The sequence below is a fragment of the Musa acuminata genome, chromosome BXJ2-3 (genome assembly GCF_036884655.1).
Source record: "Musa acuminata AAA Group cultivar baxijiao chromosome BXJ2-3, Cavendish_Baxijiao_AAA, whole genome shotgun sequence".
NCBI lineage: Eukaryota > Viridiplantae > Streptophyta > Magnoliopsida > Zingiberales > Musaceae > Musa > Musa acuminata.
In genome coordinates this window covers 4,907,592-4,922,465 of record NC_088340.1, presented here as the reverse complement: position 1 = coordinate 4,922,465, position 14,874 = coordinate 4,907,592, and the positions used below count along the sequence as shown (strand labels likewise).

The following is a 14,874-nucleotide window of genomic DNA, read 5'->3' as shown; positions in this document are numbered from 1 at the left end:
CTGATAGCAAGCATCAGGAACTTTTGCATATGAACACCAGCTATGCTTGTGCCAATAGAATCATGAAATTGCACTGAAAAGTCTGCAATCAACCAACTAGTCCTCTAGCAATAGAAACTTTGTAAATGTAGAGACATGATGTATGTCTTCCAACATATACATCCTCAAAAAAAAAAGGAGAAAAGAAAAGAAAGAAAATTCTTTCTGATGATACTACTGAACTCAATTCCTCATTCCATAGTTTAATCAGATTTGTAGATGAATCAGAAGATATGACAGTTTTATGAAATGATCTCTCAGTGGAAGCTAAATCTACATATCACTAACATAAATTGTGTTTTTTTTCCTATTTTATACAAATAGAAATCATCATTGTTAAATTAGTTTGACTGAATCACTACAGGAAACTTCTTTTATCCTCTGGGAATAGAAACAGAGTGGAAACATTTCACGTTTCTTCACGAGAAAAACAAAAACATGAAACAGAAAGCTGTGCCATATTAACAATATGATTAGTTATGTACCAATGGAGAAGACAATAGGAGGGCAATTTCGTCATTTCGTGTTAGTAACGTGCTGCCGTGCACCGCCCGCGAGTAACTCCTCAAGCATCTAAACCCCGGTCACCGTGTAATCCTCGAGGTCCCCCGCATCGCGGTGAGCGAAAGGATCTACCCGATAAGAGAAAGACGGCAGCGCCCTCAACTTTAGTGAGTTGGCGAAAGCGAGAGCGGTTCCCTTTTGCCTCTTGTGGCTCCGCTTCTTCTCGGCTCCCCTTCCATTAGTGGTATCCAAAGTTGCCTCCTTGGCCCGAGTTCTTGCTTTCCTCTCCTCGCCAGCGTTCATTCAACTTTCCCGCCCCCGTACGCGAATGAGATCAATCCACAGGTCTGAATGTTGTTTCACACTCTTTCCTTCTAGATTTCCCCCCGTGTGTTTCGGGTGGCGTTCGGCTGCTGAGGTTTGCAGGCTTTTCATCATCATCTCTTTTTTCAGAGAGCTTTGTTTTCCGTACAAGAAGAAGAGAGGAGGGAAGAAGAAGAAGAAGAGCAATTGGGGACGATGAATTCCAAGGCGCGGGCGTCGTTGCCGGCCATGAAAGCTTCCCTGAAGCGCGATAAAGTAGACTTAAACCCGAGACGGGTCTCTGTTTCATTGGATCTTGTTGTTCCATGCCTCGCAAAGTTGGCTCCTTTATCTCGAACCAGAGCCCTGTGTGGCTTTCTCTATGCCAGTGAATGTGTTTTCTGAAACAAACTTGAATCTTTTATATATGTTGATGCATACGGAGTTGAGATGGATTGTTATTTCGAGGTTGGCTTTTTAGTATTTCCCCGTTTCTTTTAAAGCTATTGCTTCTTTCTCAAGGAGAGAGTGTTAACGAGAAATGGGTTCACTGATTTCCTTGGTAAAATTAAAGAAGTCGTATGCTTGTTTCGTTATCTAAAGAACCTCGTAGGAAAAACTATTTCTTTATCATTGAGTTGTTCGCAAATAAGAGTAATTTGTTGTCTTGTTCTGATGAGTTATTGCTGCGTGAATCTTTTATACATGTTGATGCATACGGAGTTGAGATGGATTGTTATTTCGAGGTTGGCTTTTGAGTATTTCCCCGTTTCTTTTAAAGCTTTTGTTTCTTTCTCAAGGAGAGAGTGTTATCGAGAAATGGGTTCACTGATTTCCTTGGTAAAATTAAAGAAGTCGTATGCTTGTTTCGTTATCTAAAGAATCTCGTAGGAAAAACTGTTTCTTTATCATTGAGTTGTTAGCAAATAAGAGTAATTTGTTGTCTTGTTCTGATGAGTTATTGCTGCGTGAATCTTTTATACATGTTGATGCATACGGAGTTGAGATGGATTGTTATTTCGAGGTTGGCTTTTGAGTATTTCCCCGTTTCTTTCAAAGCTATTGTTTCTTTCTCAAGGAGAGAGTGTTATCGAGAAATGGGCTCACTGATTTCCTTGGTAAAATTAAAGAAGTCGTATGCTTGTTTCGTTATCTAAAGAATCTTGCAGGAAAATACTTCTTTTGCATTGAGTTGTTCGCAAATAAGAGTAATTTGTTGTCTTGTTCTGATGAGTTATTGCTGCGTGAAGGGAATCTGCAAGGAGAGGAAGGTTGAGATGCAGGGGAATGGATCGATGATCATAGCAAATGGACCCAACAGATGCCAATCCAGGAGAGAGAGGAAGATTGCTCTGCAGCGAGATGTATCTCCTCTGAATATTAATCGAACAGTTCCATGTGATTCGATCATTTTGCATTTCTGCTTGTAGTCTCTCTGGTCATTATGTTTTATTTGGTTATATTAAGTTGGTTCTTCTCTTCTTGTTTTCAGGTTGATAAGCTTAGGAAGAAGCTAAGGAAGGAAGAGAGTGTCCACAGCGCCTTGGAGAGGGCTTTCACGAGACCTCGGGGTGCTCTTCCTCGCCTTCCACCATATTTGCCTTCACATGTAATTATCCTTTAACTTTAACTTTCTTCAATCTCTCCTCTAATATTCCAACAATCTATAAGCTTCTGTTTCAAGGCATTTTAGAACACCAGTTTTGCATTTACAGATGAAAAAAGACATGATTTTGACTTCAAATTCTTTCCTTCTCTCCCAAGACACTAGAACTTTTGGCTGAAGTAGCTGTTTTAGAAGAAGAGGTGGTTCGCCTTGAAGAACAGGTGGTGAACTTTCGGCAAGGCCTCTATCAGGAAGCTATCTACAGCTCATCCTGCAAGAAATCCAAGAAATTAGGATATGACGTCCACCCCCTTACTCGAAACTCCAAAACCTTGGAGCAACCACAATTCATGAAAGCGTCAACCTCGACACAGTGGTCTTTAAACATGGACCAAAATATGCCTTCCTCTAATAAGTTTGTTTATGGAAAATTTGCACCAAACAAGATGAATTCATCCATATCCATTACTGAAAATCAGCAAGGAAAAGAGAATCAATTAAGAACTAATATTGGTAAGAACTGTAAACAGACTCCAGTTAAGAGAGATATAAAAATAGCAGCAGCTACTTTGGGAAACAGGCAGGTGGATGCACAGGTACCTTCTTTTGTCCAACCATAGCTTTCATCTACTTATGTACCTGTTTATCTTATGTGTATGGTCATCCATGTTCTTGTTTAATTCAGCCAAAGTGTGATGCTTTGGATCATGAAAGAACTGAAAAGAACTCACGGAGGTTGTCAGATGAAGCAATATTAAACCAGTCCAGTGCTCCGAAGGAAGCAACATTATGTGAGTCAAGTGGCCCAAACAAACTATCCGAGGACATCTTGAAGTGCCTGATGAACATATTCTCACGGATGAGCTCTCCAGGGAACACAAAAGAGCTTCTGGAGACATCTCCTGTATCATATTGTAGTGCAAGTTTGGAAGAAACAGATTCTCTAGACCCATATGGTATCTGTGCAGAATTTGGAAAAAGGGATATCGGGCCATATAAGCATTTGCGAGCAGTTGAAGCAAGCTCAAAATTTCCAAACCTCCTGTCGAGTTGTTCATTTTTTACATGTAGACTGAAGTGAGATTTCTGTTCAGAATTGGATTCATCATTCCCTTTATTCAAGCCTGGTGACTAAAATTATAATTGCTTCTTGTCCTTGAAGTGCAGATGTTTGCTCAGAGAACTTGCATCAGCAGATTTATCAAATCTCACACATCAGCAGAAGATTGCATTCTGGATTAACATTTACAATTCATGCATGATGAATGTAAGCTGTTAACTGATAGAATGATTGACCAGTAAAACAATTTAAATTATCATTTGAAAGTTGAAACCCTTCTTTTTATTTAACCTGCTGACATTACCTGGTTTAGTAGTGGACTTGAATCTTTCACTATATTTTGAGCATTATGTGTTTAAAAAGAAGATAAGAAATCCAAGATTAGCGGCATTCTTGTGGCCTCTGACGACAAATAAAATGCCATTCAGCTCCCATATGTAGTAGACAATTTATACAATTGAGAAAGGCTTTAATCTTTACAAACACCCGAAAATAACCATCTTTGAGTCACCTTTTTCAAATCTCTTTTGGTTTTAATTCCAGGCATTTCTCAAGAAAGGCATTCCAGCAAGTCCTGAGATTATTATCGCGCTGATGCTAAAGGTACAATGTTAGCTCTTTCTTTTTTTGAGTTTTCTGGAGCAATAGTTGAACAGTTGGTTTATGAATGCCTTTCTGTAATGTAAATTCTAATGTTCCCTTCTTTCTTTCTAGGCTGTGATTAATGTGGGTGGTCACTTGCTCAATGCAATGACAATTGAACATTTCATATTGAGGCTTCCCTACAGTTTGAAACATGTAGGTTGTTGTTCAAATTCTCTGACAATTGATATTCTGTTTACTGGCTGATCCTTTTCAAATACTTGTAGGTCTGCCCTAAGGGATCTAAAAGCGATCATGTCACGGTGCGAGGCTTATTTGGATTGGAATGGCCGGAACCCTTGGTTACATTTGCACTTTCATGTGGGAGCTGGTCATCCCCTGCTGTAAGTTTGTGAAACAAATATTTGCTTTATGGTTTCCGTCTTAGCTTCCTGGCATTATGATATCAGATTGAAGTTTGCATGTTTCATTAAAGAAGATATGCATGTAGATCATACTGTATTCCTACCAGCATATTAACATGCATAAAGTTAGAAAGCTGAGAAGAGATCTCCATACCAAATCACATGTTTCTGATCCTGACTGTTGTCTGAAAGAGTTTTAGAACTGGTTTGATTACTTCACTGACAATTTTCAGGTGAGAGTATACACTGCAGCCCAAGTTGATAAAGAGTTAGAAAGAGCCAAGAGGGATTATTTGCAAGCAGCTGTCGGTATATGCACACCAAACAAACTGGCAATTCCTAAGTTGCTTGATTGGTACCTTCGTGATTTCGCAAAAGATGTGGAGTCATTAATGGATTGGATCTGCTTGCAACTGCCAGATGAGTTGAGGACCGAAGGAATTAAATGCCTAGAGGTGGCCAGAAGAAGTCCAATTCCACAGCCAATTCAAGTTCTTCCTTATGAGTTCAGATTCAGGTACCTTTTTGTTCCATAAACGATTCTTTTTTGGTGCACTAAAATGCAGTCCATGAAATCCAAGGGTTAATGGTTTATTTATACGATTATGATAAGAACATCAAAATTTGTCAAATACGCTTTTGTTTTCTTGTGTTTCCCTAATGGGTTGCTGTTTTGGGTGATACTATGCATGCTCATGTTGGCCATGCATCTGCTGTAAAGACACCACAGAAATAATCATTGATGAGGTTTATGTTTATAAGAAATCAGCAGAATCAAAATTTCAAGTTAAGCTACTATTTCTCGTTCTGGAAAAAAGTGTGGATTTAAATTGGTGTTACTAATTGCATTATGATGGATGATGTGTGTTCTTTATGCAATTAGTGGTGGTTCTTCATCTTTCCGAGGAAACATATGTAAAAATCATTGGGTAGAAAGTTAAATATCAATTTTTAGCAAAAATCATTTAACTTTTCTGTCGAACAGTCGCGAGGAATTGCGAGCGTATAAACTGTGGCCATTGAACCTATCCAGATCTCGCATCATTGGCAACATTTACATTATACACAGAGGAAGATTCATATTGTCTTCTAGATTTCCAGCTGAGAATAACTGGGTCTGTTCATTAACACTTGCTATTTACTTCTCGACCCCATCTTTGGAAAAAATGAACAAGAAAATTAAAAGCGATGACAAGCATGTGATGTTGATTCATAATATAGTTTTTGGATCATAATGATGTCCATCTGGTTGTTATCTCCCCTTTTTTTGTTGTAGTACATGTTGACCAAAGAAAGGTTTGAGGATGATGAAATGGTGAGGATAAACACTGACAACATTAATGCCGCAAGAACAACACAATCTGGCTTTCTTTGTTCTTGTTCATTGTTAATGGCATTGTTTTGGTGTCAGCAGGGACCAAAATATTCAATTTGTCTCGGATAACAATTCAGAACTTTGATTGATCATGTGTTGTTATTGGGCCTCTTCTTTCTTTTCTTGCTTGTCAAACTACTGGTTGGATACATTCTGTGTAATGCTCTGAGAGGGGAAGCAACCGCTGGAGAGTCCAAGACATGAATGCATGCTTTGACAAGGACTTCAAAAGGAAGGAGGCAGCAGACATAGAGGAAGGCTGCCTTTGACAAGAGGAAAGGCTTCACACGGGCATGGGACACAGCCAGCTCTCTTTGTTGTTGGCCGACTCCCATCTCAACAATGACACAGCAACCGGAATGGGAAAGGGAAAGGTGTACGAAGCTACATCTGTTTTCTCTCACCTTGACGAAGTGGCTCTGTTCATCAACAATGATGAATCATGAACAAATTTGTTTGCTCGTTTACAGTTGCATCTTACCATCTTACTCAAATGTATGCCTGTTCTCTGTGTTTCCTTGTCCATAAGAACACGCACGGGACATGGAACAATGTCTAAGATCTTCTGGCATTTGACCTTGATCTAAGTAGCATTAAGTTTGGATTGCTCATCTTCGTTGGTCTTCACCTCAGTTGGATCTGTAGCCATTTGGATTTAGAATTGGGTCAACAGTTCGACGGTTTCAAATCCAATCGGACCCAGAGATGATTTTGAAAGCGTGATAAAGGCAATCGTAACCCTTTTTGATAGCCGTGTGGCTCCGCTCCTACTGCTGTTCAGGAAAGATATGAGCAACCAATTTCGAAGAAGCAGTGGATGATGATGAAGAAGAAGAAGTAGAAGGTCCTCTTCATCAATCAGCATCAAGCAAGCTTTCATCCAGCTCACTCTTGTAATAAACCAGCTTGTAATGACATGAATATTTTGTATCACATGTAACATCGTGACGTACAGAGACTTAATTGTATTCACACGTATTGCAAGGGGTCCACTTGGCCGATATGTTATCAGCGTAGCCCAGGCGTGCTGACCAATGGGAAGCCGCTTTTGGCTGGTTGATGGCTCGGCTGATTTGTCGAGTCCGTATCGAATACGTGGGGATTCTCGGAGGCAAGAGACCGAAACACCCCTGACGATTTGCAAGGGTGACTTGACCTTGATATGTGAGCCCACCCCTGTCGGTCCAGCTTCTGTGTTTTGATTACATCAGCCCTGGAAAGTTTCAGGGAACTAAAGGTCCAGTATGTACTTTCTCGCTATAGTCATCGACGGTTCGACACACACGGACGCAGTGTGTGTGTGTGTGTGAGAGAGAGAGAGAGAGAGAGATCACTGGGAGGGAAAGAACAGCTTGCGGCCAGTCGCGATGGGTCCTTCCGCCGGCGGGCGCACGATCTCCCAAGAAGCCTTCGAAGCGCTGGTGGCGGAGAACATGGAGGACCTCGGTATGGACCCCGAGGAAGCCCTTGAGGATGCCCTCCAGACCCTCACTCTTCAGGGCGTCGACCTGTCTGGTTAGTTCTCCTCCTTCCTCGTCCTTCAAGAACGCATCTAATCGGCTCCCATTTGATCTGGATCTGGATCTGGATCTGGATCGATTAAACCTCGATGAGTCGGATGACGTCGTTTGTCGCCCTGTCAAATGAGTTCTTTTTTAGTTAATTTGGTGGATCTGATGGCAATGTAGAAGAAGGAAAAAATAATATAGGGTTCCGTCGGTTTGGTGATAACCATTTTTATTCAAGAATTTATTTTTTCCTTTTTCTTTTCCGTGATGTGATCGATATGAATCAGTAAAAGGACTGCCAGCAGTTGCGGAGACGCAATGCTCCTTAGACTTCAACGTAAATGACTTCAAATGGCATGAACAAAGAAGTGTTACATCCGAGGTGATTTAAAAGCCAAAGTTAACTGATGTTCGCCGATAATTTAAAAGCCAAAGTTAACGACTTTGATTACTAAATCTGGATTTCGTATTACTGATTTGAACTTTTGAATCTGATTGAGGCATTTCCAGAGTTGGAATAAGTTACAGAGACCGTTGTCCTATTCTTAACCTCCAACAATTTTGCATTGAAGTCTTCAAAGTTTACTTCAAGAAGAAAAACTAAGCAGGGCAACTAAAAGTTCAAACTTGAGTGCCTATTAAAGAATTTGGAGTACTCATGGCATGTCTCATAGTTGCAACATATTAGACAATTTTGTTTCCACATATATTTTAATTTATGCTAATATTTAGTTCGGTAATATTTAGTTCCTTCGTTTTCTGCATCTATTTCTGATGTTGATTACAAATGCTGATTATCATTTCATTTAATATTGATATTATGTATATTTTAATACCATTTTTTAGGAATTGTTAAGTGCATCCCGGGCGTAAGCAGCACAAAGGATAATCCAGTCATCCAGACACTAGATAAGCTAAAAGATGTAACATCCTCTTTGGGATCTTCTAAATCAAACATAACAAATGATCAAGAAATGGCTGAGCTGCTTGACAAGTTATATGGTCTATGCTCTGTTGATGGATCAGATAATGCAACGATTGCAACAAGGAATGGAGGAGTGGAGCTTCTTACAAGAATATGTTCTTCCCTTAATGTTAAGATTGAGGGACTTCTTGTATCAGCTCTGAAAGCATTGAGTTCCATTCTTGTCGGTATGCCTCTGGTATTTGAGTTCTGGCTGGTGTTCATGTTTTATTGATTGACTAATTTCCTGAATCAGTTTCAGTGTTATCATTATTGATGTTTCTTTTATGCCCGAACCATCTTATGTTTACTTACAAAATAATTGCATTGGCTATTGGTTATATCAGGGCAAACTTGTGAGTTTATCTTAACTCACAAATTGACCGCTTGAGCTAGGATGTCTTTGTATAGCCCAAATTTGATCCACTCTTACTGCTTATATGGACATGAAGTCTTTTTGGGGAATGTGTAAATGATTTTATTTGTGATTTTTCATCAACAAGAAGCAATAAAGAAGTGTAGATCAAGCATGCATTGTATGCTATGTAATTTTACATGCTTAATTTTATTATACATATTTCTTTTTCAGATTTGATGTCATTTCTGTGGTCATAAATAATAATTGTGACACATTGCTTAGGTGTGTGATGTAGGATATTCTTTGATATTAAATCTGATGTAGCACAAGAGCATAGGTGGGAATTTTTTTTGTTATTTTCTTTTCTAGGATTGATAACAGTGTAAGAGTAAAGAGAGAACAGAAAATACTTGGACTCACACTATTTCCTATGCATTACACACGGGGGTTCTGACCTCATACCAGATGTAACATGCTTGCATGATAACATCACAGTGTCAGAGATAAATATTGTACTCGCTTTGATTCCAGTGTACACTCAAAATGAGGCTTTAGACAACTCACACAATATGAGAAACAAAAATTATATTCAATTATTTCTATTTAAGATTATAACTCTTTCCCTTTACTTATAGACCCCCAAGTGCAAGAAGGTAAAGGAGTATACAGATAAAGAAATTCTGATTTTATAAATTAAGAAATCAATTATCCCATCTATCAATTCTAAGGAATCTTCACTTTCATTTTTATTCGAGAGATGATCTTCCTTTTCACTAAGACCTCTGATTGAAACTTGTTTCCCTTCATTGAGAGATTTTTCAATTAGTTATGGATGTTGCCATGTGACAATATATTATATTTACAAAGTGCAACTGAAGAAATAAAATTATTCTAAAGACAAAAGAAAATAAATTGCTTTCACATTAGCATTGAATAGTTATAATTAGTTCATTTACTAAATTATTGATTGTAACATCTGTTGGAGTGAATAAACATTCTTTTATGTTAAAAATCAGTCATGAATAATTCGAACTTAATCATACCTTGACAGTTGACATGCAAGTGCAATAGGTTTATTCTTCTTAAGTCTCTTCTAATTCATGGAGCAAATGAAATTCCATGGAATTTGTAAGTATATATCATGATCAGTGCCTTTTCAGGTTATCATGGTATGCAAAAGATATTTCTGGTTTTTCTCTCGATTCATAAACACAAAAAACTATAACGTTATTTTTTAAATATGTCAAATGTTTGAAGTTAATCTTTTATCTTTTTTATTTCATCCTCGGACTTAATGATGCTGTGACATGGTAATCCTTGAAAAGCATAAGGAAAACACTTCTTGTGTGTGTGGATTTGACCATATTCCATCTGTATTAACATGCATGCTTAATGTTTGGAATAATAAACCTATGTGTGCAATCCATTAAGTTAGATCCTATGTGAAACTTTGAAAGTTGTTGCTTGTCATTCTTACAGATGTCCAAAGTAGAGAAACTTTTAGGCAAAATGGAGGTCCAAAAGTTGTTGTTGGTATACTGAATGGAAGCAGTAAAAGTCCGGACATATTGGACAGTGCCTTTGCTGTTGTTGTGACAGCCTCAACCAATGATGAAATTCTCAAGGAATCATTTATGGATTTGAAAATAGATGAGCTCATTATGCAAATACTTAAAGAGTTGCCCAGAAGCAGCCTCTACAGCTTATATGATGCTATACGTGTTCTTTTAACACCAGATGACAACCGTGTGTTGGCTTCTCAAGTAAGTAAAAATGCTCTATGGATATAGCATCATGTTTAATGTTCTATTTAAATGATGACCTTTTCAGTGCAACTGCATGTATCATCTTCTTCAGGTTTTGCTACAATGTTAAGCTTTCTCTGATGTAAAGATGATATATTTTGCTGTAAGGAAGAAGTTTTTTGTGTATCCGTTTTATATATATGGTTAACCTATTCTTGTACTCAGCACATGATTCATCAGAAGCATTTTAAAAATTATGTTGTTGAAGTATATACACAAAATGCCAATACCAGCCTAAATAGAGTGAAAACCTTGAATTTAAGAGATTCTGTCTATGTCCTCGAAAGTGACAAAAACAGGCTTAAACAGCCAAAGTCATGAAAGACAAAGCTATGGACCTGAAGAAGTTTGTGTTGGACTTTATTTTGACATGTAGCTTTAGGAGAGTGGTCTGAAGTGCAGGATAAAGTTACCTGAACCATTTCATCATGCATATATCTTACTGGAGCAGTACAGAAGTAGTTTAAGCATAAAAACATTATCTGACCTATCTGAAGTACTGTACATGGATGATTTTTGCCCTGGAATGTGAAATCACTAGTAGGTGCTTCCTATAAAATAGTATATTAGGATACCATGATCCTGGGTTCCTAATTTATTTCATACCAAATGGAAGTTGATTTCTAAATCTCACATACCTTGAACACATTTAACCCTAAAGTCACATACCCGTAATATGTACTACTAACTCATAACTGATATGAAGTATTCATCGCCTTTCAATATTATTACGAAATTTATTTTTCATCGCAAATACCTTAGCTATGGCCAACTGTAATATGCATAAATTTTTGAGAATTTCTTATATATATCAAGTTCTTTTCTGGGATCATTTAATTTAAATCTTCATATAAAGAGTTTCTTGAGGTTCTCAGAAAAAAAGTTCAAATTTTATGGAAATTCTAAACAGGTAGATACAGTTATTTCAATGATTAGAATAAGAAACTTATCTGGTGATGACCTTGTAAGTTAAATAAATCACATATGGTTGGCATGCTCTTGAGACAATTTTCTTGCTCAAGGCCCACAAGAATTATTGATAAACAAATGTAATATGGATTTGAAATATTGTGTTTGGTATATTTATTTAAGTTAAACATTTTCAATGTTTCAGCAATGACATCGTGATAAGTATTCTTCAATATCTAGTAGTTCTGCAACTTGATATACATCATTAGAACATCAGAGGCATAATTTTTTAGAGGAATTCTTATGCTGAGGAACTTGACCTAGGTCTTTGGATATGCTCGTAAGTTTGCAAAAGTTGGTATTTCGGATGCTCTCGTTCAAGCACTTGGTGAAGGACTAAGTTTATCAAACTTAGCTGCAGCATGTACTGCTTTAAAGGCTGTTGCTGTAAATGTAAGTTTATGCATTCAGTAAAGCAATTTTCAAAAGTTTGTATTTTTGCATCTGAGCGATCTATAAGCATTTTCTTGCCTTTTACAAGCATATCATTCTCTCTCAGAAGTATATCTTTCACATGATCCATTTTTGTAGTCAAATTTTAAGATGGATATATCCATAGGATGACAGGTAGAACAGTGTAATTCAGCTCTTAGACAGCCAAGCAAGTGTCAGGTGCTATCCAAATTTTGTTTCTTTTACTTTTCAATCTTGGAAGATGCCTAGGTATGACTAGCTTTAATACATCAAATTGCTGGCACGATTGGCTTGCATAGGCTCCATGTAGAGCTAAGCAGGTTCAAACATGAACTGATTGATTGAAATATGTCAAATATGATTGCTTGTGCTATTTCATATACAAACTTTCATGTTTGTGTTCTCTTCATTGTATTTTTATTTGATATTTAATATTAGATGCAGTGCGTATAATATGTCTAAGTCAACAATCCTAATATAAACTCGTTCTTTCCATTTGTTGCTCCTCGCTTCTTACAAATAAGTATTGGTTGCCTTCTTTTTTGGCATGACTAATGGAGATGTCATGATTGAAATTATCAGTCCACTATCGCTGCTGTTTTTTTCTGAGGAATTTAATAGTGTTTGTTGGGAGTTTGTTATTTTATCAGATAATTGATAATCCTTCCTCTCCAGATGATCAATCTTTGTTTTTCTTTGATTGTGTTTTTGCAAAACCCATTCGCACAAATTGCTTGATAGTATTTTTGCTAAAATTGATTGACCCTTTCTTGCTTACCTTGTTAAATGTGTTCATAACTTTATAGGTGTAGGTGTATATTTAAAAATAGTACAGAAGTTTTGCCAGAAAGAACTTAATACTCTGTCCTCGTGATGTTCTGTATTGTATGACTACTCATGAATCATCATATATCAAGGCAGCATTTATATCATACTTTATATCTTTTAGGCCTCTTGTATTGTAGTTTAACTTGATACATCAAGGCAACATGTTCTTGATTTATTATAATGATTGATTGCTTTCTTGAAGTCTTCCTCTTAAATATGCACATAAATCTGACATATAATCCTTATCTGAACAGTTTTGGTTCAGCTTCATAAATCCATGTGACAATGAATCCATTAATGAAGATGTCCTATTCCCTTTTCTATTTTCTTCTTTGCTCATGTCACAGGATGAAATATGCAAGTCTATATCAGAAAGTGGTGGCATTGATGCAACTCTGCGGTGTCTGGATGAGAGCAGTCGGCAAAATAACAAACTTATAGCTAGAGCTTGCTGTTCTTTGTTGTCCAAGGTCTGTTGTTTTTTCGCTTTCAATTGCACGCCTCAAGAAAATTGCACTATGGTTGAGATTATAACTCACAGAAATACTTTATCTGAAGCTAGCGGGTAGTGATGCAAATAAAAGTGCGATTGTTGAGAAGGGTGGTCTGGATCGACTGATGAAACTATCGTCTAGATTTTCTGAAGATCCATCAGTTTTACAGGAGGTGCTGAACTATAATGCTAATTATTAAAAATTTAAAGTGCATCCGGAAAATTGCTCTTAAGATATGTAAGATCTCTATATGAGCATTAGCCTCAGGTCAAATTTGTTATTCTGCAGGTCATGTCTATCATAACTGTTCTTTCTCTGAGGTCCCCAGAAAATGCTGCTGTTGCAGTTCAAGCAGGAGTTGCAGACCTTGTTCTACAAGCAATGCAGAAGTTCCCCACTTCGATTCAGATGCAAAGACAAGCTTGCTTGATGATTCGCAATCTTGTAGTTAGGAATCCCGAGAACAGGTACTGTTTGTTATTTGGAAAGTGAAATCATTATCACACTTACAATTATGAAAATAAAAAATCATCCATTCATAAATGTAACGTGACCTATAATGAATGCCAATGTGTCCATAATTTCTGGGGTTCTTGATCGAGGAGAATAATATCTACATTGAAATGTATGTTAATTGTTTTCACATAGTGAAAGCTGATATTTGAGGGCTTTTCAAACTGAACATATGTTATTTTTATTGATTATCTGCCATCTGTTTGTTTAGATTTTCACTGTTCGCTTAGTAGTAATAAATAGAAATTTTGATCAGTTCCAGTCATTATTACTTATTAATTCATTGGAGATGCCTGTTGGGCAAAAAAAAAAGTGGATTTCGACCCAAATTTTTTGTTCAGCTTACAGATGCATACTACTTCTGAAGTTACTGATGCTATAAAGAGCCTTATTTCTATGTATTTATTGGCTTCTACAGGACCATTCTTCTCAGTAATGGCATCGAGAAGCTCATAAGGAGAGCAAAGGAAAGCCATGAGAGCTGCAAAGATGCTGCAACTGCTGCACTGAGGGATCTTGGTTTGGACGATTACAACAAATAGCGTAAATCCTTTTGCGCCCCTTGCTCACCATTGTTCTTGAAGTTTTGCCCTCTAAACTAAGCCAGTGTGCCTTATGGTATGCATACATGAACATTGGTTTCCTGGCATGCCAGGTTTTTATCTGAAGGCCTTGCTATCATGGTAGGACTTTTTGTACCATGTACTAGAGGTATACTCACGTCTATCAATCAATTTGAAACATTAAGTTGTCTGGTTGAGAAGATGTACTCTTGAGGATTTGTCTGCTACGTTGTCATATGATTGCAAAATACAGTATGTTGTTAGATGAATTGTATGATCCAAATAATGAGATTAGTGTGTCAAAAGCATATTGAGTCATCGTCAAAAATTACTATAAAGCAATCAAATATACTTGTTGAAGTTGAAGAGGGGAATCAATACCTAAGGCAAAGTCCAATTGATGATTGAGAGTTAGTTTCATTTATAAGGCTACATTTTGTTGTTTTTATTCCAAAGAATTGATAATTAGTTATTCTTTTGGACGCAAATGAGCTCAATCAAATAAAAAGTGGTAAGCTAAGATTTAGTCAGTTGTTTGGAAATGAGACTTTCAAAAATGACAAA

General features: G+C 37.2%; 2 protein-coding genes across 10 annotated transcripts; both read left to right on the top strand.

Moving 5' to 3' along the window:
• Positions 1-655: 655 nt before the first annotated feature.
• Positions 656-6,465, top strand: LOC135582301 (uncharacterized). Of its 9 annotated transcripts, none has more exons than XM_065098512.1 (12): positions 663-888; positions 997-1,122; positions 2,097-2,210; positions 2,339-2,455; positions 2,611-3,048; positions 3,138-3,529; positions 3,620-3,719; positions 4,056-4,115; positions 4,227-4,310; positions 4,382-4,498; positions 4,753-5,036; positions 5,505-5,789. In XM_065098512.1, the coding sequence occupies exons 2-12, from the start codon at positions 1,063-1,065 to the stop codon at positions 5,752-5,754; spliced, it is 2,016 nt and encodes a 671-aa protein (XP_064954584.1). In that variant the 5' UTR covers positions 663-888; positions 997-1,062; the 3' UTR covers positions 5,755-5,789. The 9 variants fall into 9 exon arrangements, with proteins under 9 accessions (XP_064954589.1, XP_064954584.1, XP_064954583.1 ...); XM_065098511.1 differs by having other exon boundaries at positions 997-1,143; XM_065098514.1 differs by lacking the exon at positions 5,505-5,789 and adding an exon at positions 5,934-6,465 and having other exon boundaries at positions 666-888; positions 997-1,143.
• Positions 6,466-7,153: 688 nt separating this feature from the next.
• Positions 7,154-14,579, top strand: LOC135607038 (uncharacterized). The gene is made up of 8 exons (XM_065098510.1): positions 7,154-7,409; positions 8,249-8,554; positions 10,204-10,487; positions 11,763-11,891; positions 13,088-13,210; positions 13,299-13,406; positions 13,523-13,701; positions 14,166-14,579. The coding sequence occupies exons 1-8, from the start codon at positions 7,262-7,264 to the stop codon at positions 14,287-14,289; spliced, it is 1,401 nt and encodes a 466-aa protein (XP_064954582.1). The 5' UTR covers positions 7,154-7,261; the 3' UTR covers positions 14,290-14,579.
• Positions 14,580-14,874: the final 295 nt, after the last annotated feature.

Excerpts from the sequence above, each read along its gene's own strand:
- LOC135607038 (XM_065098510.1), top strand. The coding sequence starts at position 7,262 with ATGGGTCCTTCCGCCGGCGGGCGCACGATCTCCCAAGAAGCCTTCGAA. Across the intron at positions 7,410-8,248 it reads TCAGGGCGTCGACCTGTCTG|GAATTGTTAAGTGCATCCCG; the intron begins GTTAGTTCTCCT and ends ACCATTTTTTAG. Across the intron at positions 11,892-13,087 it reads TAAAGGCTGTTGCTGTAAAT|GATGAAATATGCAAGTCTAT; the intron begins GTAAGTTTATGC and ends CTCATGTCACAG.
- LOC135582301 (XM_065098511.1), top strand. The coding sequence starts at position 1,063 with ATGAATTCCAAGGCGCGGGCGTCGTTGCCGGCCATGAAAGCTTCCCTG. Across the intron at positions 2,211-2,338 it reads AGATTGCTCTGCAGCGAGAT|GTTGATAAGCTTAGGAAGAA; the intron begins GTATCTCCTCTG and ends TCTTGTTTTCAG. Across the intron at positions 4,311-4,381 it reads TTCCCTACAGTTTGAAACAT|GTCTGCCCTAAGGGATCTAA; the intron begins GTAGGTTGTTGT and ends AAATACTTGTAG.